The sequence below is a fragment of the Lepidochelys kempii genome, chromosome 20 (genome assembly GCF_965140265.1).
Source record: "Lepidochelys kempii isolate rLepKem1 chromosome 20, rLepKem1.hap2, whole genome shotgun sequence".
NCBI classification, from domain to species: domain Eukaryota; kingdom Metazoa; phylum Chordata; order Testudines; family Cheloniidae; genus Lepidochelys; species Lepidochelys kempii.
This window is the reverse complement of record NC_133275.1, coordinates 23,137,627-23,161,753: the sequence shown is the minus strand read 5'-3', so window position 1 is coordinate 23,161,753 and position 24,127 is coordinate 23,137,627. Positions and strand designations below refer to the sequence as shown.

General features: G+C 54.8%; 2 protein-coding genes across 4 annotated transcripts; one reads left to right on the top strand and one right to left on the bottom strand.

Annotated features, from left to right (window-relative positions):
• Window positions 1–2,594: 2,594 nt before the first annotated feature.
• Window positions 2,595–12,727, bottom strand: TRIR (telomerase RNA component interacting RNase). 3 transcript variants are annotated; one of them, XM_073319110.1, is made up of 4 exons: window positions 12,349–12,727; window positions 9,222–9,322; window positions 4,733–4,878; window positions 3,160–3,264 (listed from the first exon to the last, which is right to left on the bottom strand). In XM_073319110.1, the coding sequence occupies exons 1-4, from the start codon at window positions 12,628–12,630 to the stop codon at window positions 3,251–3,253; spliced, it is 543 nt and encodes a 180-aa protein (XP_073175211.1). In that variant the 5' UTR covers window positions 12,631–12,727; the 3' UTR covers window positions 3,160–3,250. The 3 variants fall into 3 exon arrangements, with proteins under 3 accessions (XP_073175212.1, XP_073175211.1, XP_073175213.1); XM_073319112.1 differs by having other exon boundaries at window positions 3,175–3,264; window positions 4,733–4,810; XM_073319111.1 differs by lacking the exon at window positions 9,222–9,322 and having other exon boundaries at window positions 2,595–3,264; window positions 4,733–4,810.
• Window positions 12,728–13,076: 349 nt separating this feature from the next.
• Window positions 13,077–22,987, top strand: GET3 (guided entry of tail-anchored proteins factor 3, ATPase). Its single transcript, XM_073319108.1, has 7 exons — window positions 13,077–13,405; window positions 14,200–14,347; window positions 14,971–15,119; window positions 17,687–17,837; window positions 18,235–18,342; window positions 21,567–21,764; window positions 22,327–22,987. Exons 1-7 carry the CDS (start codon window positions 13,245–13,247, stop codon window positions 22,456–22,458), a joined length of 1,047 nt encoding a protein of 348 aa, XP_073175209.1. The 5' UTR covers window positions 13,077–13,244; the 3' UTR covers window positions 22,459–22,987.
• Window positions 22,988–24,127: the final 1,140 nt, after the last annotated feature.

Sequence of the window (24,127 nt, the reverse complement as noted above, 5' to 3'; positions counted from 1 at the left end):
TGGTGGTGAGCCTCTCCTACCGTTCAGCCTCACAGCTTACAAAGGCCTAGGCACAGCACACACCTCTGAAGGAGGGACATGTCAGCCCTAGGCCCCGGTGGGGAACAGAACCCCACAGCCCTGACAAGATGCAACACTAGACCACATTTAAGACTCCTGTAGCCATCTCTGTCACGACCACTTGCATCACTGCCTGGCCCATACAGGAGCCGCTGCATCTACTGTCATGGTTTCCTGGGGGACAGCAATGTACTCCTCATGCAGCTGGAAATTGGTCAGGAGCATGGGCCTAAACTGTGCTCCTGATGGACCAGGTCACGTCACAGAGAATGGCAATGCTAGCTGCTGGAATAGGATGTGCTTGTGGGAGATTTAACCTGGACCTGTGATCTCTTCACCCAAAACTGCTACCCACCCTCACAACGGCTTGCATCAGCTGTGGCTACCACCTCCTGCTGTATCTCTGACCATGTACACCACCTAGTTGTACATGGTCAGAGATACCCTTTGTCTTAGTTGAGGTCTCAAGGCTATATGTCTCCACTGCAGTTAACCTGGGGGAGCAGTGCCTGGGTGTGTGTCCCCAGCACTGAACCATGTCCTCTTGGTTTCTGCACTTGCCTGTGTGTCTGGGGACATATCTCTGGGCTGAGATGCTCTGGGATTCCTTCCCAGTCAATTATGGGAGAAACTGTCTTTCCTTCAAGACGGAATTGGGGCAAGAGCATTGGAGGACAAGTAGCACCCAAGTACTTCAGCCTGCATCCTCACTGCAAAGCCTGGGGGTTCCTGCCTGGGTTCTAATTCATCTCCCCAGCCAGGTTAGCTAGCCTGGCCTTAAAACACCTTCAGACCCACCTCAGACACTTACAGGACAGAAATGTGGTTTGGGAGGATTCTAGGTTAATGGTGCAGTGTAGACACAACCCCCTGCCCATTCCCCCAGGGTATTTCCATAGCTCCTTCTACCCCATGAGCTCAAAGCACTTACCTCAGTCCCAGGAGGTAGGTACCACCCTCTTTCTCCAGCTAGGGAAGCTATGCTGTAGCCAACAGCTTACCATGCTCCTGCTCTGTTTACAGTAGCTGTATCTGTGAATGGCTTTATTGGCAGCAGACAGCTAATTAATTACACATGCAAAACAGAAAACAGACAGAAAACAGAGCAACACTTCCTGTGAAACAGGCCTACAGCCACAGCAGTATGTGCAACAAGAGTTTATTTTAAACAGCCAATCTGGTAAGAAAAAATTGTGAGCAGCTCTGAGCTTGGCCCGTAAGAGTGATAAATCAGGTGGACAGCCACAGGGGATATGTCACAGCAGCTCCAAGGCCCAGCCGTTCACTTAAAGCCTTACGTAGGTAGGATAGGTCAGCTAGGGTACCTGCTATAAGCCTCAGGTCACACTAAATAGAACCTGGCCCAAGAGATTCATGTCACTCATCTCTACCTATTAAGGGATCCAGCTTCCCCCTCCCCCTGACTGGTAGAGAAGATACACTGATCGGAAACTACACTCTTTCCCCAGCTCCTCCTGGCAAGAGCCATTCATGGGGAAAATCTGGCTCCAAAATATTCCAGGATTAATTGGCAACTGCACCTCTCTCTCCTCAAAGGTGCTGCTAGGTAGGAGCATCTCCAGCTGCTCACTGTGAACAGATGAGAAGAGCCAGCTGAAGGCAAGTGGTTGAAAATGGCACAATGGGCCTGAGATTTAAACCCAACTTGATCCCACACTTGAGGAAATAAAGGCCCAGAGCAGAGACCCTTAGGCTGAAGCAGCTGGGTATAAGCTTCAGGCCCTGCCTTTAAGCCATCACTTAATTACAGGTGGATATTTAGTTTGCAATTGCCTCCAACTGGCAGATCATGCTAGCAACACCTACAGCCTTCACCACTGCCAGCAGCTGGAGTTTAAGATGTCACAGCACTGTAGAAACTCTCCTGCCCCAACTTTGATGTAAATATCTTGTGAGTAGGGGAAAAGGCAGAGAGTTGAAATGACTTGGTTGCAGCTGCAGCGAGCCAGGGGTCTGAATTCCAGCCAGGCTTGTGGCCCATGTCACTCAGCCACTCCGATTGAGTGCAAACCCCACCAGGATGACATGGCCCATTTGTGATCAGGCTGCTGTAAGAGGCTTTGCCACAGCTGATTGGAGTCTTCAGGAGCAGTAGCAAGTTTTTAACACTTAGGTCCGTTTCCCCTCCCCACACACATCCCTGACCCTCACTAGACCACCCACTAGTGCCAAGTCTCAAGCTGCTTAGCTTACAGGAGCGACCACAGGCCTCCCATTCACTCGGACAGTTCTGAGAAACACCCCTCCCATTCCACAGGTAGCAATTGGGGGTCGCAGTCGCAGGAGTTTGTTAGGCAGGCAGTGATCGGGCAGTCTGAAACCGCTTGAAGTTGTGTGAAGGAACTGGGGAGAGAAACCACCACATGAGACGGTAACCCAGTAACTCTTGATTGGTCCTGAAAACGCTGAGAAGGGTAACGGAGCAAAGGTATCGCGAGGAACCAACTGGGAACCCTCCAACAGAGCCGCAGGGAATGCAGCACCAGCATCAAAGACACCCAACAAAGCAGGAGCAGCTTAAAAATATCCAAGGTCTTTAATGAATAAACGCAACTGTGGCATCCACATTTACTTTTAATAATGGAGTTTGACGCCCACCCTCTACCGCCTAGAGTTTCTACTCAAAGTTAGCTAGTATGAAGCTCAACTTGCTGAGACGGCTGGAGTCCTCAGTGGGTGAGAGGGAAGAGCAGGGGTGGTGGTTGTGTACAGATGTGGAAGCGAGTTGTATCTCACATGCGAGAGCTGGTGATTAGATTTTGCTTTGACAGCCGCGGAAATATACAACATTGTCGGGATTCCACTAGTTTGGATTCTTTTAAAAAAATAAAAGCTACAACTAATTCAGAGTCCGTACTTCCCAGAAGGAACCAACGAAAAACAAAACTAAGTAAACGACAGACTAATGAAAGTCTCGGTGCGCCTGGGTATATAAAAAACGTCTGTGGGAACCATCCATTGGAGCCAATGCTAGAAACAGCTGTGTTAAGTTCACAGTGACTAGCTACCCTCCTTCGCTGTTTTAAATAAGTATGTACAACAGAGCGTCCTCACGGAAGTCAGCAGAAAGAAGGGCTATTTAACAAGGGGTCTTGTTTTGTCATCATCGCTACACTGGTGAGCTTTGTATTTTTTCACTTCTGCCATGTATTTGGCCCAGGCATCTCCTTTACTTGTCAAAACCTGCAGAGAGAGAAAGGGGAAATTCAAAGGCTGTAACCAAAACACATGCACTGAGTGGATTTTGTTTTCAAAGGGCTTTACACCAATTAGCTACCTGCCAACACCCTCACCAGGTAAAGCAGCAGTTATCCCAAACAGGGACATGGACAGGAAGACTTTTGCCCAAGGCCACAGCAAGCCAGTGACAGGACTAGAACCCAGGAATCTTTACTCCCAACTCTGATCACTAGGCCCCACCCGCCCCTCCCAGAGCTGGGGACAGACCCCAAGAATCCTGATTCCCTGTCCCACCTCTGCTCTAAGCACCAGAGCCCCCTTCTCATGCCAGGAATAGAACCCAGGAGACGTGGCATCCAAATTTCTGTTTTAATCCCATACACACCTTGACTGTTATACTGAAGCCCCTTTCATCACTGACAGTTTAAAGTGCCCACAAGTGACTCCCTGCGAATCTCAGCTGCACAGGACGCTGGTGTACAATTACCACAAGGGCTCTCCAATGACCCACCCTGCCCTCAGCCGAGGTGTGGGACAGGAGCATGGTTAGGTAGCACTGCAGATACTCTCTGCTTCCCAGGGCCATGGGAAACGGTGTAACTTGGAGCAGCTCAGAGGCTCTTCTGTCTGCACAGGGAAATAGCCCAGAACTACCACACTGGAAGTGGATTAATCTAAACAGAAGTAGTTCCACTTATTCCACACTTGGGTGTGTCCACATAGACAGAACAGCTTCAATACAAGGGCAAATAGCCCAGAATAGCTATTCTGAGCTAACGCTCCATGTAGACACTCTTATTCAGTCTCCCTTAACCCAGCCCCAGAATAGGCAAGCATAATGGTGGCTCGAAGTCTCCTCCAAGCAGCATAGGAACTGACTCACTCAGAACTCATTTCACACCAGAACCCGCTGCCCAGATATGCTCTTGGACTGATTTTTTTCAAGAATGTTTATCATCACTAATCACAGTAGAACCTGCGTTTTACAACACCAATCTTACAAATGACCAGTTACACAAACACCTCCCCCTCCATGTCAGATGGGGAAATCACATAATGATGAAGATCATCATCAACTTCCTTCACATTCCGATGCTGTCAATGCATTGGAAACCGCTTTGCAGCAGTTTGAAGGACAAGCAATCAAGCTATGCAGGGCACAATCCTGAACTTATGCACCAGAAACTGTCATTTTGAGACCACCACATTTATGAACTCTTCGGTTCCCAGTTGGTTTGTAAAACAGAGGTTCTGTGGTCATCCCTAGCTCTTCTCTAACATTTTTCCCACCAGAGATCTCAAAGCACTTAAAGATCAGTATCACCCCATGTTACAGATAATGAAATGGAGGCACAAAGGGTCATGAATTGCCCAAGAGCACCCAGCAAAGCAACGCCAGGAGCAGAAGCCAGGTCTCCCCAGTTCCAGTCCAGTGCGCTATCCACTAGGCAACCCTGGCTCCGCCACTTACCTCCTCCTCGGTCTTTTGCTTCTTTGCTACCACTCCTGTCTTCAGGGCTAGTTTGTTGCCACCTCTCCGCTTGCCCACCTGGGTGAAGGGACAGAAGACTGCAACCGTTATACGAGCCCTGGCAGCTGCAAGGGTAATGTTGCCCACTATATAATGGAATAGGGAGTCCTTCAATTAGATCATCTTAACGCGTCACGCCTCTTCTTCAGAATAAAGCTGCCAAGCGTTACCTACAGCCTGCGCCCCACCACAGCCACAGATGCTTGGAGAAGACAAACGCACTTCCAACAGCTAGCTACCGACGCACCGTTTGGTTTAATCCAACCGCAAGCAGATGCCAAGGGAATCGGAATCCTAACCCAGAGTTCTTCCCCATCCCAATACGAGCCATTACAGCAGGGCTGTCCCCCCAGGAAGCTTTCATTTTTCGAGCCTCATGCATCCCCTTCCACCACCTCAAATATGCCTGAAGTGGTTTCACCGTCAGACACTGGCAATCATCAATAGGGCATGCTGAGCATTTCACAGCCTGTCACATGAAGCTCCCTAAACCTATCTGCTGTTAAACTACTGCCTCATGTGTAGTATTAATGTGGATTTTCACAGACTTGAGGAAGTGCTCCGGGCACTCTAGAAATCTCTGTATCAAGCTTATAAAGCTAGTGGGGTATTATTTTTATGCAATGATGTAAGCAGAGGTTATGTGCATTCTGTAATTAGCTAAGTAGAAAGTCAGCGGAAGACAGACATTTTGCATAAGAATAATTATCTCCAAGAGTCATTCTTTCATGGCCAACATCCAGTCAGGTAGGTTGCTGGGACTCCCAACCACAGCCTTGGGGAAACCCTGCTCCTGTTCCTGCTCTGCAGCCTGCAGAAGTATGAATAGTCAGATTCAGAGACTCAGACTTTAAGGTCAGATGGGACCATTATGATCATCTAGTCTGACCTCCTGCACCACGCAAGCCACAGAATCTCACCCACCCACTCCTGCAATAAACCTCTCACCTATGTCTGAGCTATTGAAGTCCTCAAATCATGGTTTAAAGACTTCACGGTGCAGAGAATCCTCCAGCAGTGACCCGCGCCCCACGCTGCAGAGAAAGGGGAAAAACCCCCATGGCCTCTTCCAATCTGTCCTGGAGGAAAATTCCTTCCTGACCCCAAATATGGCGATCAGCTGAACCCTGAGCATGTGGGCAAGACTCACCAGCCAGACACCCAGGAAAGAATTCTCTGTAGTAACTCAGATCCCACCCCCTCTAACATCCCATCACAGGCCATTGGGCCTATTTACCACGAATAGTCAAAGATCAATTAATTGCCAAAATCATGTTATCTCATCATACCATCTCCTCCATAAATTTATCAAGCTTAATCTTGAAGCCAGATAGGTCTTTTGCCCCCACTGCCTCCCTTGGAAGGCTGTTCCAGAACTTCACTCCTCTAATGGTTAGAAACCTTCGTCTAATTTCAAGTCTAAACTTCCCGATGGCCAGTTTATATCCATTTGTTCTTGCGTCCACATTGGTACTGAGCTTAAATAATTCCTCTCCCTCCATAGTATTTATCCCTCTGATATATTTATAGAGAGCAATCATATCTCCCCTCAGCCTTCTTCTGGTTAGGCTAAACAAGCCAAGCTCCTTGAGTCTCCTTTCATAAGACAGGTTTTCCATTCCTTGGATCACCCTATTCAAAGGGCATTCGAGCAAGGCAAGAGGCCATGAAATCCCTGCTTCCTCCTACCCCAAAAAAGGAGATCCCAGCTCCTGTTCCAGCCAAGCTGCAATAATACTGCAAGCCTTGAGTGACAGCCCATCTCCCTCACTGCCAGTCCCAACATGTGCTAGGAATGTGACAGCATGGAGGCAGGGCTCTACAGCACAATGCGTGCAATTGGTACTTCATAACCAATTAATACACATAAAAGTAAAGGGCAGGAAACTCTTTGCACTTGGATTTTCATTCTCTACAATCCCTGTTGATCCTGAGCTAGGGCAGGCAGAGGAAAAATGGGTTTTTGTTTCTCAGTCCATACAGTTCCCTAGCAAACAGAAAAACATGGTCTGCTGTTACAATGAATAAAAGCGCTGTTAGCTCCACATAAGGGAGATCAGATTTGTGCCTCTATCATCATCCAGGTCCAGTTTTCAGAGATCTACTGTACTACGTTCCAACACTCACTGGCCTGCACATGAAACCCCAAAATAGGGTTTAGAACCAGTAAACGTGCAAAATTCATCCTATGGGGTGGCTATTTTCTAAAAGGCAGTTAAACAGCTCTCGCTAACAGCCCTACAGTAAGGTGGCATTCAACATGAAGGGAATAGAAAAACACAGTACCAAAGCCTGTCCTGAACACCATAGAGCAGACAGCTTTACCTTGGTTAGGGCCCGATTCAGCAAGGTACACAGACACACAAATAACTTTTTTGCATATTTATAGCCTCATTACAGAATAATGTTAATATCTTGGTGAATCAGGTCCTATCCAATGCATTAAGCAGGCACCAGGATGGCCAGCAATGCTACTGATTATTAAAGCTACGATTTTTTCAGAGGTCATGGAAGTCATGGAATCTGTGACTTCAGCCTGTGGCAGCCAGGAGCTGCAGGGTCCCCGTGCCGCCCAGCAGGGGTACCCCGCAGCTCCCTAGCCGCTGCGTGCAGTGTGGGGACCCCGCAGCTGAGCTCCCAGTTTTGTCATGGGTATTTTTGGTAGAAGTCATGGGTCACAGCTTCAGTGAATTTTTCTTCATTGCCCGTGATGTGTCCTTGACGATTACGAAAAATATCCTTGACAAAAATCTTATCCTTACTGACTATTCAATGTCCTCTGCTAGGGGGTTCCAAAGGGCACTGTGAGTGACCAGCACTGTAGGAAGGAAGAGGAGGAGTAATAACTGCGGAGGCCAGGTCTGAATGCTGAAGCCCAAAGCAGGTAAGGCTCTGAACCCGTTTAACATTTGCAAACACCACTGCAGTTTTCACGCACACCTATCACCACTTGTACAGCCAGTACCCGAGACAACTGGGAAAGGCAATAGTTATTCTTTAACATTATTTTCTCACTCAGTTTTTGTTGTCCCCATCCAGCTCGCTACAACAGTGTCTGACCTTTGCTGTAGCTAGCATAGTTCAAACTCTTGTGGGGACAGGGCCCAAGATGTATTTAGCCCATCATAGTTTGACCAGTGACCCAGATATTGTAATGGCAGGGCAGGGGATTTGCTTTAGCATCATTGCAATCTTCAGAAGTTACAGCTAACGAGCTTCCAAGCACAACAGGGAAACAGTGCTAATAACTGTTAAGGAAGCACACTATTCAGTGCAAACAGGGCTCAAATAAATTGGTTAGTCTCTAAGGTGCCACAAGTACTCCTTTTCTTTTTGCGGATACAGACTAACACGGCTGCTACTCTGAAACCTGTTATTACTCTGAAGAGTAGTCAATTAAGATGTAAAGATCCAGGGGGTTAAAAAAAAATAATCAGCAAGACATAATTCCACCCACATGCCAGGAAGTGAAAAATGTCATTGTTGGAATAAGTTTCTTCTGTAGCTCTAAAAAACTCTCCTTAGAAAGCAGCTTCATCTAGAGTCTCTATTTGATAAATACCACAAGTATCAGCAATAGCTCATAGCATTTGTGGGCCCTTTACTGCTTCATATTCTCTCAAATCTGTGAAGCAAGAGTAAGGGACTTGCCCAAGGCCACAGAGTCAGCAGCACAGTGGATATTAGAACTCAGGAGCTCCTGGTCCCCAGTCCCACGCTGACAAACCTGCCACAACCTTAAATTCCACAGCACTGACCATTGCACACAAAGCTCTAACTTCTCCAAGCTCAACTGGCTTTCAAGGCAGTGAGGGCCAGCTATTAAAGCAAGGGGCGGGTAACCAAGAACAGTGGGTTTGCCTTTCACATCTAAAGGGGGTATGATCTAGTGGTTAGAGATAGGACTGCAACTCTGGACTGGGAGCGAGCAGGAGTCATGCCTACCAGGTTCTAATCCAGCTTTGCTACTAGCCCAAGAGAGCTTTAGTCTGCTTGCAGTATCTCTTCTGTTCCCTGGGTCAAAATCAGGGATAATACTTACCTCTAAGTAGTGCTCAGAATTAGCTACTTAGCACTGCAATGATCTGAAGCGCTATATAAACTCCAAGGATTTATTAGCCATCTGATAAGGGGACAGCCTTGATGAAGTACAAGCTCTAGTAATTACTTCATTCCTTAATGGGCACTCAGAGCACACACCAGATCAGCTGGAGCCCAGGACTGGCCATTCAAGTTCTACAGAAGAAACTTTGAGGACTCCAGCAACTAACATTTTCCCCCCTGGTCCTGGCACGTGCGCACAGCCAACTAGTTGAAAGTAATCCATGAAGCTGTGCGAGCAGGGGATGGAAAAGGATAACCTCTGTGAGATGCATGCACAGCTTCTCCCGGGGACATTCCAGAGACAAATCAAGTTTGGGGCACCTACCACCAGGCATTGGAGGGAGGAAGAAATGCCACTGCCAGGGAGGAGGAAAAACTTTTCATGTGGGGGGTGGAGAAGTTGCCTTCAGAGAGGGAACTTGCTTCCTAGTGTGGGTGGAATAAGGACACCCAGTGAGGGGGAAGGAGACCCCCCCCCATTATGGAAAGGGAACGAGGATGGGAAATATGGGTTTCCTCACTTGCAGAGGGTTCTAAAGCAGCAGGGGGACCAGGAGAGTGAGTGGCAGGGAACAGCACCCCACAAAGAGGGACAAGAGAGGGAAGGCTGCAGGCTCAGAGAATAAGGATAGGGAAGCTAGCAGGATATGTGGTCCAGGAGTAGATAAATATCATGGGGAAGAGATGTGCTAGAGAAAGTGAAGAAGAGTGCAACCTCCAGTGATGGGGCAGGTGCCGGGGGGGGGGGGGGGAGAGTTATACAGTAAAACGAGGTTCCTGGGAGTTGGGCACAGGCCCCCCTGGGATGGGAAAGTTTGAGGTCCACAGGGCTGATAAGAGAGAATGAGGCCCTGGAGGAGAAAGGAAGTAAAGGCTGGGGGGGTGCGGGAGGGAGAGCAGGGGAGGCCCTGGGAATGAGAGGAGAGGGATGGAAGCAAGAGAACAGGTGTAAAGCCCCATAATGGGTAAGAGAAGAAGTAGAAGAAAAGGAAGGAGAAAGGGGGTCAGGGTCTCCCAGGGGATGGGGTAGGAGAGTGCGACTGGGGGTTTGAGGTCCCAGGGGAGATAGGAAAAATAAAAGTGGGGTGTAGAGGAAGAGAATGGGGAGTGGAGGCCCTAGGGGAGAACAATGGTGGGGGGGACAGGAAGGAGAAGTCGGTGGGGGAGGCTCCAGAGAACATGGGGCAGCAGGCTGGTGGTGTTGATGTAAGGGGGGGGGCGATTCATAGGAACTAGAGGAAGATAAGAAGATTGCAGCTGGAGAGCACGATCAGGGGAAGGCCACAGGGGGAGGGGAGCAGTGTAAGAGAGACTCCAGAAATTGGGGGGGAGGGGGGAGGAGGAGAAGAGATCGCATTGAGGCCAGGGAGGGGAGCGGGGGTAGATGGGATAGGAGAGGCCCTAGGGGGTGGAGGCCAGAGACTGGGGGGGGGGGAGAAAGAGAGGAGGTGAGGCCGGAGAGGGGAGCGGGGGGGGTGTGAGGAGGCAGCGGGAGGCTGGGGGTCGATGGGATGGGAGAGGACCCAGGGGGTGGAGGCCGGAGGGGGGAGCAGGGAGGGGTGTGAGGAGGCAGCGGGAGGCTGGGGGTCGATGGGATGGGAGAGGACCCAGGGGGTGGAGGCCGGAGGGGGGAGCGGGGGGGGGTGTGAGGAGGCGGCAGCGGGAGGCTGGGGGGTCGATGGGATGGGAGAGGACCCAGGGGGTGGAGGCCGGAGGGGGGAGCAGGGGGGGGTGTGAGGAGGCAGCGGGAGGCTGGGGGTCGATGGGATGGGAGAGGACCCAGGGGGTGGAGGCCGGAGGGGGGAGCCGGGGGGGGTGTGAGGAGGCAGCGGGAGGCTTGGGGTCGATGGGATGGGAGAGGACCCAGGGGGTGGAGGCCGGAGGGGGGAGCAGGGGGGGGTGTGAGGAGGCAGCGGGAGGCTGGGGGTCGATGGGATGGGAGAGGACCCAGGGGGTGGAGGCCGGAGGGGGGAGCGGGGGGGGTGTGAGGAGGCAGCGGGAGGCTGGGGGTCGATGGGATGGGAGAGGACCCAGGGGGTGGAGGCCGGAGGGGGGAGCGGGGGGGGGTGTGGAGGCGGCAGCGGGAGGCTGGGGGTCGATGGGATGGGAGAGGACCCAGGGGGTGGAGGCCGGAGGGGGGAGCAGGGGGGGGTGTGAGGAGGCAGCGGGAGGCTGGGGGTCGATGGGATGGGAGAGGACCCAGGGGGTGGAGGCCGGAGGGGGGAGCGGGGGGGGGTGTGGAGGCGGCAGCGGGAGGCTGGGGGTCGATGGGATGGGAGAGGACCCAGGGGGTGGAGGCCGGAGGGGGGAGCAGGGGGGGGTGTGAGGAGGCAGCGGGAGGCTGGGGGTCGATGGGATGGGAGAGGACCCAGGGGGTGGAGGCCGGAGGGGGGAGCGGGGGGGGTGTGAGGCGGCAGCGGGAGGCTGGGGGTCGATGGGATGGGAGAGGACCCAGGGGGTGGAGGCCGGAGGGGGGAGCAGGGGGGGGTGTGGAGGCGGCAGCGGGAGGCTGGGGGTCGATGGGATGGGAGAGGACCCAGGGGGTGGAGGCCGGAGGGGGGAGCGGGGGGGGTGTGAGGAGGCAGCGGGAGGCTGGGGGTCGATGGGATGGGAGAGGACCCAGGGGGTGGAGGCCGGAGGGGGGAGCGGGGGGAGGTGTGAGGAGGCAGCGGGAGGCTGGGGGTCGATGGGATGGGAGAGGACCCAGGGGGTGGAGGCCGGAGGGGGGAGCGGGGGGAGGTGTGAGGAGGCAGCGGGAGGCTGGGGGTCGATGGGATGGGAGAGGACCCAGGGGGTGGAGGCCGGAGGGGGGAGCGGGGGGGGGTGTGAGGAGGAGGCAGCGGGAGGCTGGGGGTCGATGGGATGGGAGAGGACCCAGGGGGTGGAGGCCGGAGGGGGGAGCGGGGGGGGGTGTGAGGAGGAGGCAGCGGGAGGCTGGGGGTCGATGGGATGGGAGAGGACCCAGGGGGTGGAGGCCGGAGGGGGGAGCGGGGGGGGGGTGTGAGGAGGCAGCGGGAGGCTGGGGGTCGATGGGATGGGAGAGGACCCAGGGGGTGGAGGCCGGAGGGGGGAGCAGGGGGGGTGTGAGGAGGCAGCGGGAGGCTGGGGGTCGATGGGATGGGAGAGGACCCAGGGGGTGGAGGCCGGAGGGGGGAGCAGGGGGGGGTGTGAGGAGGCAGCGGGAGGCTGGGGGTCGATGGGATGGGAGAGGACCCAGGGGGTGGAGGCCGGAGGGGGGAGCGGGGGGGGTGTGAGGAGGCAGCGGGAGGCTGGGGGTCGATGGGATGGGAGAGGACCCAGGGGGTGGAGGCCGGAGGGGGGAGCAGGGGGGGGTGTGAGGAGGCAGCGGGAGGCTGGGGGTCGATGGGATGGGAGAGGACCCAGGGGGTGGAGGCCGGAGGGGGGAGCGGGGTCGGGGGGAGGCGCGGGGAAGCGGGGCCCCGGGTCCTTACGAAGCTGAGCGCGCTCCCGCTCCTCTTCTTCCCCTCCGGGGGCCGCTGCTGCTCAGTCCCGGAGTCCCCCGGGGCCGCCCCTGCCACCGGCTCCTCCCCAGGCCCCACCGTCCCGGCGGCGGCCGCTGCCTCCTGCCCCCCCTGGGCCGGCGCCTCCCGCCCCCGCTGCTCCGCCTCCATCTTGCGCTTGAAGAGCTCCAGGAAGCTGCCGTCGTTGGCGAAGATGTTGACGCCGCCCGGGCCCTGCGGAGCCGCCGCCGCCCGTCCCCCTCGGGCCGCCATCTTGTCCGCGGAGGCCGCCGCGCCCCGGGGGGTGTCGGGAAGAGCCAGCGCCGGCCGCGGGGCACGACGGGACAAGCCCCAGCGGGGGTCGGGCGAGCGAGCGCTCTGCGGCCCCAGGGGCTTGCGGGAACTCGCCGGGGCAAGGCACGCTGGGAATGCGAGGGCGTGCCCGTAAGGTACGCTGGTCCGGCACGCGCTCCGGGGGAATGGCGGGCACCACGGCCAATGATCGGCCAGATCGTGACCCTCGACTCCAATCAGGAGCCCTTTGGGTGGAAGTGAGGCTGTCGGCGCCCTATAATCCAACGAACCAATCAACTCCCCTCTCTTTAGCCCAATCACGTAAGGCAGATGTCGTAGGGACCAATCAGAGGAGGCAAAGGGGCGGAACTTTTCCGGGCAAAATCAGGATGGGCGGGCTTGTTGTGTGACCCAGTCAGATGATGAGGGGGCGTGGTCGGACTGTACCATTGCTGTAGACTGCGGGGGACAGTACGGCGAGCGTGACGGGGTAGGGCGGCCCAGCTCCCTCTTCTGTCGCTGCGTGTTCACTCTGTGCTTCCTCCTCCGCGAATGGTCTGGCGCAGCACCGAGTCACGTGAGCCGGTTCCAAGATGGCGGCGGCGGGGTCCGGCTGGGGGCTGGAGGCGGACGAGTTCGAGGACGCCCCCGATGTGGAACCGCTGGAGCCGACGCTGAGCAACATCATCGAGCAGCGGAGCCTCAAGTGGATCTTCGTGGGGGGGAAGGGAGGAGTGGGCAAAACCACTTGCAGGTGAGGGGGGTGGGTTAGACTGTTACAGCTGGCGGAGGGCCTGAGAGCGTGCGTGGCTGTACCACTATGGGGGAAGAAGGGGTGGCAAGGCCACCTGTGGGGTTGGGATGTACCATTATGGGGGGGGGAAGAGGAGCGGTTGGGGCTTGGGAAGGCCACCTGAAGGGGTTGGGATGTACCATTATGTAGAGAGAAGGGGGAGTGGTTGGGATGTACCATTACTTTGGAGAGGGAGGGATGACGGTTGGGAGTGTCGAGGCCCCTAGGAAGGGTTGGATGTACCATCACGGGGGCAGTTTGCGGCTGCCTGTAGATGAGGGCCCAATAGAATGGACCAATGGCAGTATATAGGGAGAATGACACCACCTGTAGGCTAGAAGGGTTGGGATGTACCATTGTGTAGGGGAGAGGTGTGGGAAGATCGTTTAGAGGGGTTGGGATGTACCATGATAGCGAGGTTGGGCATGTTATTACTATGGGGGTGGCGAGGGGGATAACTTGTGAGGAGTGCTTGGGATATACCATTGCACCAAGGAACAAGACTCTTCTACTGGTGTACTTGGTATGTACCAGTATGCTGGGGGGGGGGGAGAATAGGAGAACAGACTACTTGCAGGGGAGCCGGAATCTACCATTGCAGCTGGGCAGGGGGGGTGAGATGCTTCCTGCAGGGGAGAGTTGAAAGTGCCCCCTGCCCCCCTATCCCACGCCTCACCCCTCCTGCTATTCCCAACCCCTTGGATTTCCCAGAGCTATTCTCCTTCTCACACCCACTGACTTGTCCCCCGCAACAGCTGTAGCCTGGCCGTGCAGCTGTCAAAGGTGCGCGAGAGCGTCCTCATCATCTCCACCGACCCAGCCCACAACATCTCTGATGCCTTCGACCAGAAATTCTCCAAGGTCCCCACGAAAGTCAAGGGCTATGACAACCTGTTTGCAATGGTGAGTTAGGGCTGGTGGGCGGGGAGGGGGCAGGAGAGGAAGGAGGAAGAGGATGGGTTTCCAATGGCTCATTTTGCCACATGCAGGGCTGGAGCGGAGTCCCCCAGTGCTTGCAGTGACAGACCCAGGAGTCCTGCTTCCAAGTTGCCTGTTTTAACCACGCGATCAAGCTTCTTAGAACTGGGAAGAGAGGGGGAAGAGTCCTGACTCAGTTTCCCTTCGTTCAGCCTTTAGCCCCCACTTCCCTTTCAGAGGCAAGAGTTAGAGCCTTGGAGTCCTGACTCCTAGCCCGTCCGTCCCGTTCCCCCCACCACCACCACCACTCAAAACACTAGACCACACTCCCAAAGCAGGGAATAAAACCCAGGAGTCCTGGCTCCCAGTTCTCGCTGCTCTAACCACTAGACCCCACTCCCCTTCCAGAGCAGAGAATAGAATCCAGCAGCTCTGGTTCCTAGCCCCTGTTCTAACCCATCAGGCATTCTGAAATGTGTTCATCTCCCCTCTGTCATGCTCTCATGTGGAAGGCAAGAGCTGGTGCTGAGCCAACAAGTCTCCCATCATTTGGACAGCGAAGGCCACTCTTCGCTAAATGCTTGCCCCCTTCTCTTCCCTTTCCCCAGGAGATCGACCCCAGCCTGGGGGTGGCTGAGCTCCCGGATGAGTTCTTTGAGGAGGACAACATGCTGAGCATGGGCAAGAAAATGATGCAGGAGGCCATGAGCGCCTTCCCCGGCATCGATGAGGCCATGAGCTATGCGGAGGTGATGAGGTGAGCTCGGCAGCCTGGCACTGGCCCATGATACTTGCCTGAAGAGATTGGGAAGCTTAGTTGATGTTGGAATAGATCTGACAAAAGGGTGACAAGGGCAGGCCGCCTATCACAGAGGAGGAGAGGTTGGGGACAGACTACCTGTGGTAGGGGAGGAGGGGTTGGGATGTACCATTATGTGGGGAAAGGAGAAGGGGTTGGATGTGCTGTCAAGGCAGGGGTTGAGACCACCTATAGATGAGGGTCACTAGAATGTACGATTACAGCACTGTGGGTGGGAATGAGACCATCTGTCAGTGAAAGAGGACTGTCTTCTATATAGGTTCTCATACTGCACTTGTCACTGGTCTGAGCACCTTCCTGTAGTGTGTTAAGCAATGTGGCTGCACATCTGTCACATGGGGATGGGACGGGGGGTAAGAGACCATCAGCAAGGGGGTGGAGTGTACCATTATAGTCAGAAGGCGGCTATAGGTCTTCAAGGTGGATACGTTTCCCCCCCCACATCCGCATGGCATCATGCTTGGGCCTGTGAGATCTGGGTTCACCTGCTGACTCTGCGTGCGTAGCTGTTGGCAGGGTCAGAGGGATGACCTAATGGACAGGGCATAAACTCAAGACCTCTATTTGCCCGAGGTGTCTGCTGTGACTACGGGCTAGTGGCTGTGGCTGTTAGGGCCTCGGTTCCCCAGCTGTAAAGCGGAACTAAGAGCATTTCCCTTGTCCAGCTCTTCTGTTTGCCCTGCAAGCTCTTTGGGGCAGGGCTTCCCACACTGTGCAGCACCTGACACAGTGGGACCCTGATCTCTGCTCGGGCCTCTAGGCTCGATCATAATATTACAGTTATTGAGAACAATCACAAAGGCTTCTCAAAAAAAGAAAAGGAGGACTTGTGGCACCTTAGAGACTAACCAATTTATTTGAGCGTAAGCTTTCGTGAGCTATAGCTCACTTCATCGGATGCATACTGTGGAAACTGCAGAAGACATGATATACACAGAGACCATGAAACGATACCTCCTCCCACCCCACTCTCCTGCTGGTAATAGCTTATCTAAAGTGATCACTCTTCTTACAATGTGTATGATAATCAAGTTGGGCCATTTCCAGCACAAATCCAGGTTTTCTCACCCTCTGCCCCCCCCCCCCCCCCCAAAAAACACACACACACACACTTGCTCTCCTGCTGGTAATAGCTTATCCAAAGTGACCACTCTCCCTACAATGTGCATGATAATCAAGGTGGGCCATTTCCAGCACAAATCCAGGTTATCATACACATTGTAAAGAGAGTGGTCACTTTGGATGGGCTATTACCAGCAGGAGAGTGAGTTTGTGTGGGTGGGGCGGAGGGTGAGAAAACCTGGATTTGTGCTGGAAATGGCCCAACTTGATTATCATACACATTGTAAGGAGAGTGATCACTTTAGATAAGCTATTACCAGCAGGACAGTGGGGTGGGAGGAGGTATTGTTTCATGGTCTCTGTGTGTATATAATGTCTTCTGCAGTTTCCACTATATGCATCCGATGAAGTGAGCTGTAGCTCACGAAAGCTCATGCTCAAATAAATTGGTTAGTCTCTAAGGTGCCACAAGTCCTCCTTTTCTTTTTGCGAATACAGACTAACACGGCTGCTACTCTGAAAGGCTTCTCAGCGAAGCATTTGGAAATGTAAACCAAGCAGAAGCAAAACCCATTCCCTCCGCAGCGTGTAGTTCACCTGGGACTCTTGACTATGGGAATGAAATTCTAGGTAGCCAATCCCAGTCCAGATCCACCCCCATCTGACAGCTGATTGAGCCATCCAGCTCCTGTCTAACGTGGCCAGAGTTCTGGGAATCCACCCACTGTGCCACCCACTGTGCCAATTTGTGCCAAGCATGGAAAGGACCACAGAGGGTGAACTCCCCGCTAGGTGCCACTGCTCAGCCTGTGTGGGGGCCTATCTAGGGGACTTAGTTACCCAAGTGTGAGTTTATTACAGTAGGGAGGGGAGATATGGAGAACAAGCCCCTCCCCTGCACGTGGAAGGGCACTCTAGGCCAGTGGTTCTCAAAGCCGGTCTGCTGCTTGTTCAGGGAAAACCCATGGCACGCCGGACCAGTTTGTCTACCTGCTGCGTCCGCAGGTTCAGCCGATCGCGGCTCCCACTGGCCACGGTTTGCCGCTACAGGCCAATGGGGGATGCGGGAAGGGCGACCAGCATGTCCCTTGGCCCACACCACTTCCCGCATGCATCTGATGAAGTGAGCTGTAGCTCATGAAAGCTTATGCTCTAATAAATTTGTTAGTCTCTAAGGTGCCACAAGTCCTCCTTTCCATTACAGAGAGGTGCTCTGGGATGTACCATTATGCAGGACAAGATCACCTCCAAAGGTGAGGGAGGGAGGACAGAGCCCTCTGATATATACTACAGCCAGGGAGGCGGGAGACTGGTTTGCATAGTCTGACACCTTTTACCAGCACTAGGGAGAAGGGAAGGGGGGTTCCCCAGAGTCTTGTGGGAATGAGCTGAGTGGGGTTTTGCTCCCAACCCTGGTGCTAATGTCTGTCTGGCACATACAGGCTGGTGAAGGGGATGAATTTCTCCGTGGTGGTGTTCGACACAGCCCCTACTGGGCACACACTGCGACTGCTCAACTTCCCCACTATCGTGGAGCGGGGCCTGGGACGCCTGATGCAGATAAAGAACCAGATCAGCCCCTTCATATCTCAGGTAAGTGGGGAAGGGAGCTGGGGAGCCATTGCATGGTTCTTCTCGGCAAGTAGCTTTCTTTCTAGATCTGGGTGGGGTTGAGCTAGACCGTGGGCTGGGCCCTGGTGTGCAGCGTTCGATTGCTCTGGCTTGGGTCATGGTGTGTCGCACTCAACGGCTCTGATCTGGCGTGGGCCCTCATGGGTATGGCTCTGTATTCCTCTGGCGTAAGTCAGGTTGGGTTTGGCTGGGGCTATGGGACACCCCGTCCTGGGGTCCAGCTGGCTGAGCCTGCCGTGGGACTGCATCCAGCTCATGGCCCTGTTGGGCTCGGAGCGCTAGCTACTGGCCGGTTCTCTGAGCTGAGCTGTGGCATTGAATCACTATTAACCCTGCCTCCCTCCCCGTCTCTCTCCAGATGTGTAACATGCTTGGCCTGGGGGACATGAATGCCGACCAGCTGGCCTCCAAGCTGGAGGAGACGCTCCCCGTCATCCGGTCAGTGAGCGAGCAATTCAAAGACCCGGTAAGAACTCAACAAGGGGGAAGTGGCGGGTCCATCGTTGCCTTTTTTGTCTGAGCCCAGCACCCGCACAGAACGCAGTGAAGACTCAAGGCACGTAGTGCTTAGACACTGTCACAATTAGTATCTGTCTGTATTCCAGTAGCACCCAGAGGCCCCGACCCGGCCCCATTGTGCTGGGTGCTGGGACCTACACGTATAGATCCTAAGGCTAGAAGGGAGCAGTGTGATCATCTAGTCCAGGGGTTCTCAAACTTCATTGCTCCACGACCCCCTTCTGACAACAAAAATTACGACAGGACTCCAGGAAAGGGGACCAAAGCCTGAGCCCACCCAAGCCCCACCACCACGGGGGGAAAGGGGGCCAAAGCCACACTGCCCCAGGCAGGGGGCCTATAACCTTAGTCCCTCTGTCCAGGGCTTGGGCTTTGTCCCTGGGCCCCAGCAAATCTAAGCCAGCCCTGGCAACTCTATTAACATGGTTTGAGAACCGCTGGTTAGTCTGACTTGTAGGGCACCGGCCTGAATTCATTCCTGTCTGAACTAGAGCAGAAAAACAGCCAGTCAAGAGTTAAAAATTGCCAGTGATGGAGGATGCACCAGAGCCCTTATTAAGTTCTTCCAGTGATAAATTACCCTCCATGCCTCCACCTTTCCATCTGAATTGTTCCAGCTTCCGCATCCAGCTGTTGGAGTTTGTTGGGCAGTTCAGTCTAGCAGACAAAGCTCTATGATCTGGTCCCCAGGGATGTACTTACAGACTGTGATCAGGTCAGCCCTTAGCCTTCTCCTTAATCTAAATAGACTCACTCCTTGAGGCCAGCACTGTAAGGCATGTTTTCCACCCCTTTCCTCTCATGGCCGTTCTCTGAACGGTATCAAAGAGCTTACAGTTAAGGCCTCTGTCTACGTTCTTACCTGGCTCTTGTGGCCTGAGCTTGTCTACACTTGCGAGTTAACGCGGATTAACGTACGATGCAAATTTAAAGTACACCAGCTGTTCCTGATGAACTCTGTGTTCTTTGTTCCTGTTTAGCTGAACCTATTTTGAAATCTGTTGTGATGGGCTCAGATCCAATCTTTGCAGCATCCCTGCGAGGAAGGGGGGAAGCTCCCGCCCCATTTTCACATGAGGCACAAAGAGGGTTAAATGATTTGCCCGGGGCTCTGTTGCAGAGCCTGGGGGAGAGCCTAGTTTCTTGAGTCCCAGGCCAGTCTACACCCAAAAGTTAGACCTAACTGTGTCGTACAGGGCTATGAAAATGTGACGCCCTGAGTACTGGAGTGAGATCAACATGTGTAGTCCAAGGGAAGGATTCTTTCATTGACCTAGCTACTGCCTCCCGGAGAGGTGGATTCCCTACATCAAGGGGGAAAAACTCCTTCAAGTGTTAGTAGCCAGGATTGGGTAGGAAGGGGAGGGATCTTTTCGGTTGGGATGGCAACATCCCTGCAGCACCTGTCACCCAGACATCTCAGCAGTCCATTGGCGCTCTTGACATTTGTTTGTCCCTCCCTTTGGGACAGTGAAACTGGACCGGTCAGTTTGACCCCCTTGGTTGGTCAATTTCCAGTTCTCTGGCACTAGCCCAAGGCTAGTTGCAAACAGGCTTTGGAGAAAGGTGCTCTGTCTGGTATTTGATGCAAACTGGAGTCTGACAGAGTTGGGCTGATTCCTGGTCCCTTTGTTCCTGCACATGGGGCAGGGATGAAGGACACGGCTTCCGGTCACTTTTGTGCTCCCTGCGTTATTGGGGGCCCTGCTGGTGCAAGTTAGAGAAGCCTTGAGGCTGCTCTAGTTGGTGCTGTGATTCCTATGAGCTCCGGGAAGCAGAGAATAGCTATAGGGCATAGGGTTGCCAGTTTTGGTTGGATGTATTCCTGGAGATTTCTTCACGTGACATAATCTTTAATTAAGGACTAATATTAATTCCTGGGGACTCCAGGCCAATGCTGGAGGGTTGGCAACCCTAATAAGGCAGCATACTCCAGCCACCCCACACAGGTGTGCATGGGCAGGGAGGAGGAGTTTCTACCTTTTTAAGGCCCCCTTTGGGCTGCTCCAGCAGCACAATGCAACTGAGCATCAGACCTGGTATTGCCAACGCCCCTTGGGGCGACAGTGAACCCAGCCCCACCAGTCCCTTTGCATTCCTGCGAGGCTGCTGTGGAATTCGCTGCCGCAGGGGGAACCCTCCTGTCTGCCACCATCTGTCTGCCCTGAAAAGCAAAGGGCCGGGCGGGGGCCGTGTCACTTCTCACCCATTATCTGCTGCTCCCAGCTCTGGATGCTGCAGGGCAGACGCTGATTGCCTGGTGGGGTCAGGCAGGAATCCCTTCTCTTCCCACCCCACCCCCACGGGTGCAGTCTTCTCTGATTTAACCTCTTCCCTCCCCTGCCACTGAGCAATGTGGGCTGGGTGGTTAGGACCCCCACACACACAGGTGAGGATCCGGTGAACCATTGGTGGGATCTAGTGTGGCAGCAGTGACCCTGGGCAAGAGGACACGGTGGGTCCCATCCTGGGAGCGGGGATGGGACAGGGCGCTGGGTGGGCCTGTTGATCTAATCCTGCCTGGGAAAGCTCTTTTCTTTTAAAAGCGACTGTGTGTATTTATTTAGTGTTTTGCAGTAGCACCCCCAGCGCTGGCTGCTGGACAGACACAGGACAGACGGATAGCCCCTGCCCCAAAGAACTTCCCAACTAAGCATAAGAAAAGATCATTTTAAATCTGCTCTTAAGCTATGCTGTCCTTGGTTTGGGAGCCTGCCTGGCTTTTAAGTTCCCTTAACAAACTCTTCTTCCTGTGCGTGTTTCCTGCGCAGGTCTCAATCAGTGACATGGGTTTTGGGAGAAGGTTGCATACAGGTCAGTGGGGTGAGATTCTCATTAGCTTTGTACTTTGTTTGCCTTGGGAAGGGAGCATGGTCTAGTGGGAAGAGCAGTGGGGACTCCTGGGTTCTGTTCCCAGCTCTGGGAAGTGAGTAGGGCCAGCAGGTTAGAGTAGGAGAGCTGGGAGCCAGAACTCCTGGGTTCTATCCCCAGCTCTGCCATTGATGTGTTGTGTGATCCTAGGCAGATCTCTTCGATTCTTGGTTTCTCATTTTTCCCCCTCTGTCAAATGGGGGCTAACAGTGCTCCCCCAACACCACCACCCCCCCTCCCCGCTGGGGGTCCTGGAAGGGCCCTGAGAGCAGAGTAACAGTGTCATCCCCCGCCCGGCAGGAGCAGACCACCTTCATCTGCGTCTGCATTGCTGAGTTCCTGTCACTCTACGAGACCGAGCGCCTCATCCAGGAGCTGGCCAAGTGCAAGATCGACACCCACAACATCATCGTCAACCAGCTGGTATTCCCGGACCCGGAGAAGCCCTGCAAGATGTGCGAGGCCCGGCACAAGATCCAGTCCAAATATCTCGACCAGGTAGGGAGGGGGCTGGGCAGCTTCCCCCTGGACCCATACCTCTGGGTTCCCTCTAGCAGACTCCCTGCCCCTGGACTGGGCTCCTCATGGCCTTCTCTACCTCCCCTTCCCGCCTTCCCCACTGGGCAGCTTCCAGCCTTCTCAAACTCCACCCCCCAGGGGCTGGAGTAGGCTCCTTCTCTGGCACGGGAGGCTGAGATCAGTGGGTACAGAGGTGTCCCAGCAGCCAGAACCCCTTTGTTATGGATTCCAGTGGCTCCAGGCGTCTGCCAGCCCAGCCCTGGGGGCCTTAACCCTCCCTGCTGCGACATGAGACCGAGCACTGGCGTAGCAGCTCAGCCCCCCCCCCCCCCCGATCCGGCCTCCAGCTCTGCTGCCCAGTGCCAGCGTGTGACACAGCTTGTCAGGCCTCAGCTCAGCTCGTGGTGGGGCCATGGCACCAAGCAGCGAAGCCCCTTGAGCAGAGAGACCAACGGCCAAATGGGACCACAGAGCCTGTGCCCCCTCTGGGGTGGGGGTGGGGGGAGGCTGGTTCTCTCTCACCTCTCCCCACCCCCCGCAGATGGAGGACCTGTACGAAGACTTCCACATCGTCAAGCTGCCGCTGCTGCCCCACGAGGTGCGAGGAGCCGACAAAGTCAACACCTTCTCCAGCCTCCTCCTGGAGCCCTACAAGCCGCCCAGCGCCAACTAGGGATGTGCGGTCGCTGCTCCGGTCTGGATCATTCCACTTTGTCAGTTACACACCAGGACCCCGCCTCCCCCCCTCGCAGAGCACAATCCTTCCTGCCCTGTCTGTCACATGATAGGGAGGCTTGCAGTCAGCAGGGGTGGGGGGGGGTCGTATTTATTTCCCCTTCCAAGGAGGGGCAGGATCTCTCTGCCACAGGGAGAATACTGGATTCCCTCCCTCCCCTTAACACAGCCCCCCCCCACCCCCCCGGTAGTCTCAAGGCTGCATTAAAAACCAGCAATCCACGTCCTTCTCCCCCTTCCCTTCCGTAGGGGGCTACACCACTACAGGTCACTAGATGGGTCCCTTGTCTTTCCCCTCCCCTCTTTCTCCCAGCATGCTCTGCTGCTCCCCCCCTCGCTGGAGGGGGTTCTCCGGGTGCTGGGAGTCAGAGGGGGCTCTGCCAGGTGTTGTACAAAGCCGAGGCCCCAAAGCTTAAGGAAAAACATGTAAATAATAATAATAATAATAAAAAAATCTGAGGAAAGTATAGCTGTGGGGTGTTCTTGCGGGGAGGGGCTGGGACTTTCTTTGCGTGAGAGAGGGGCTGCACATGGGAGTGGGGTGCCCCTTGGCCCAGCAGAGGTGGGTGTCAGCAGGGAGCCTCTACATGGCACAGCCCACATGGCTTCCTGCAGGGTGGTCGCTGTCCTGTGTGGGGACTCAAGCCTTGATTTGGAGGCAGTACCATGGGGGGGTGCGGCGAGGGCTCCCTGGTTCTGGTTCCCAGCTTGGAAAGGCGTGGGGTCTAGCGAGTGGTTAGAGCAGGGACACGGGGCGTCAGGATGCCTGGGTTCTGTCGCCCCCACTCTCTGCACCAGTGACGCAGTGCAGAGGGGCTGGGGAAGGACAGTCATCCCTCTGTGGGTGCGATTGATCTATTGACAAGGGGGTTGGTGTGGGGATGGAGCCTAGTGACTGTTCTCCCACAGAAGGGAGAAAAGCAACTCCTGGCACTGGTGGGGGAGCAGGGCTGGATTCTCAGTCACTCCATCCTTGCATGTGGGCTGAGGGGGTGGGGCTTCAAGTCCCCTTGGCGTTCCCTGTATTCTGGGCCCCAGCATCAGTTAGAGCAGCCCATCTGTCGCTCGGCTCCCCTTGCCTCCTGTGGGCAGCTTCCTCCAGCGTGGAGGGGGATGCAGCTTCCTGTTCAAGTCCGCATCTCCTGGCAAGGCAGGTTGGCGGCTGAGGCCCTCAAACTCATGACCCCCAAGCTCTCTGTACGATGAGAGCCCCAGTCTTCCGTGGGGGAACCTCTCGACCCCCTAGAGAGCTGTAAGGTTGTTCATCCAGGGAGGGCTGGATGAACAATCATCCGGTGGATAATGATTTCAAGTGCCAGCCAGGAGGCCAGGCCCTCCGACAGGATCCCCCTGCAATGGCTGGGAACAGGGAGCAAGCCAAGATGCCATTGTTCCCTCCCCCCCCCCGGCACTGGAGACCCCAGATCTCGAGTGGGGGCTGCCCCCAGAAACCCCCCTTCCCTCCATGGGTTTGGTGACCTGGTTCCTTCCCTGACAGCAAATGGAGCAAACTGGGGTGACCCCGGTTTGAATCCAGCCCCCTGTCAATTGCCTCTGCTTGGTGGAATTGGGCCCGGAGGCTGTTATTAAATTGGGCTTGGCAGGGT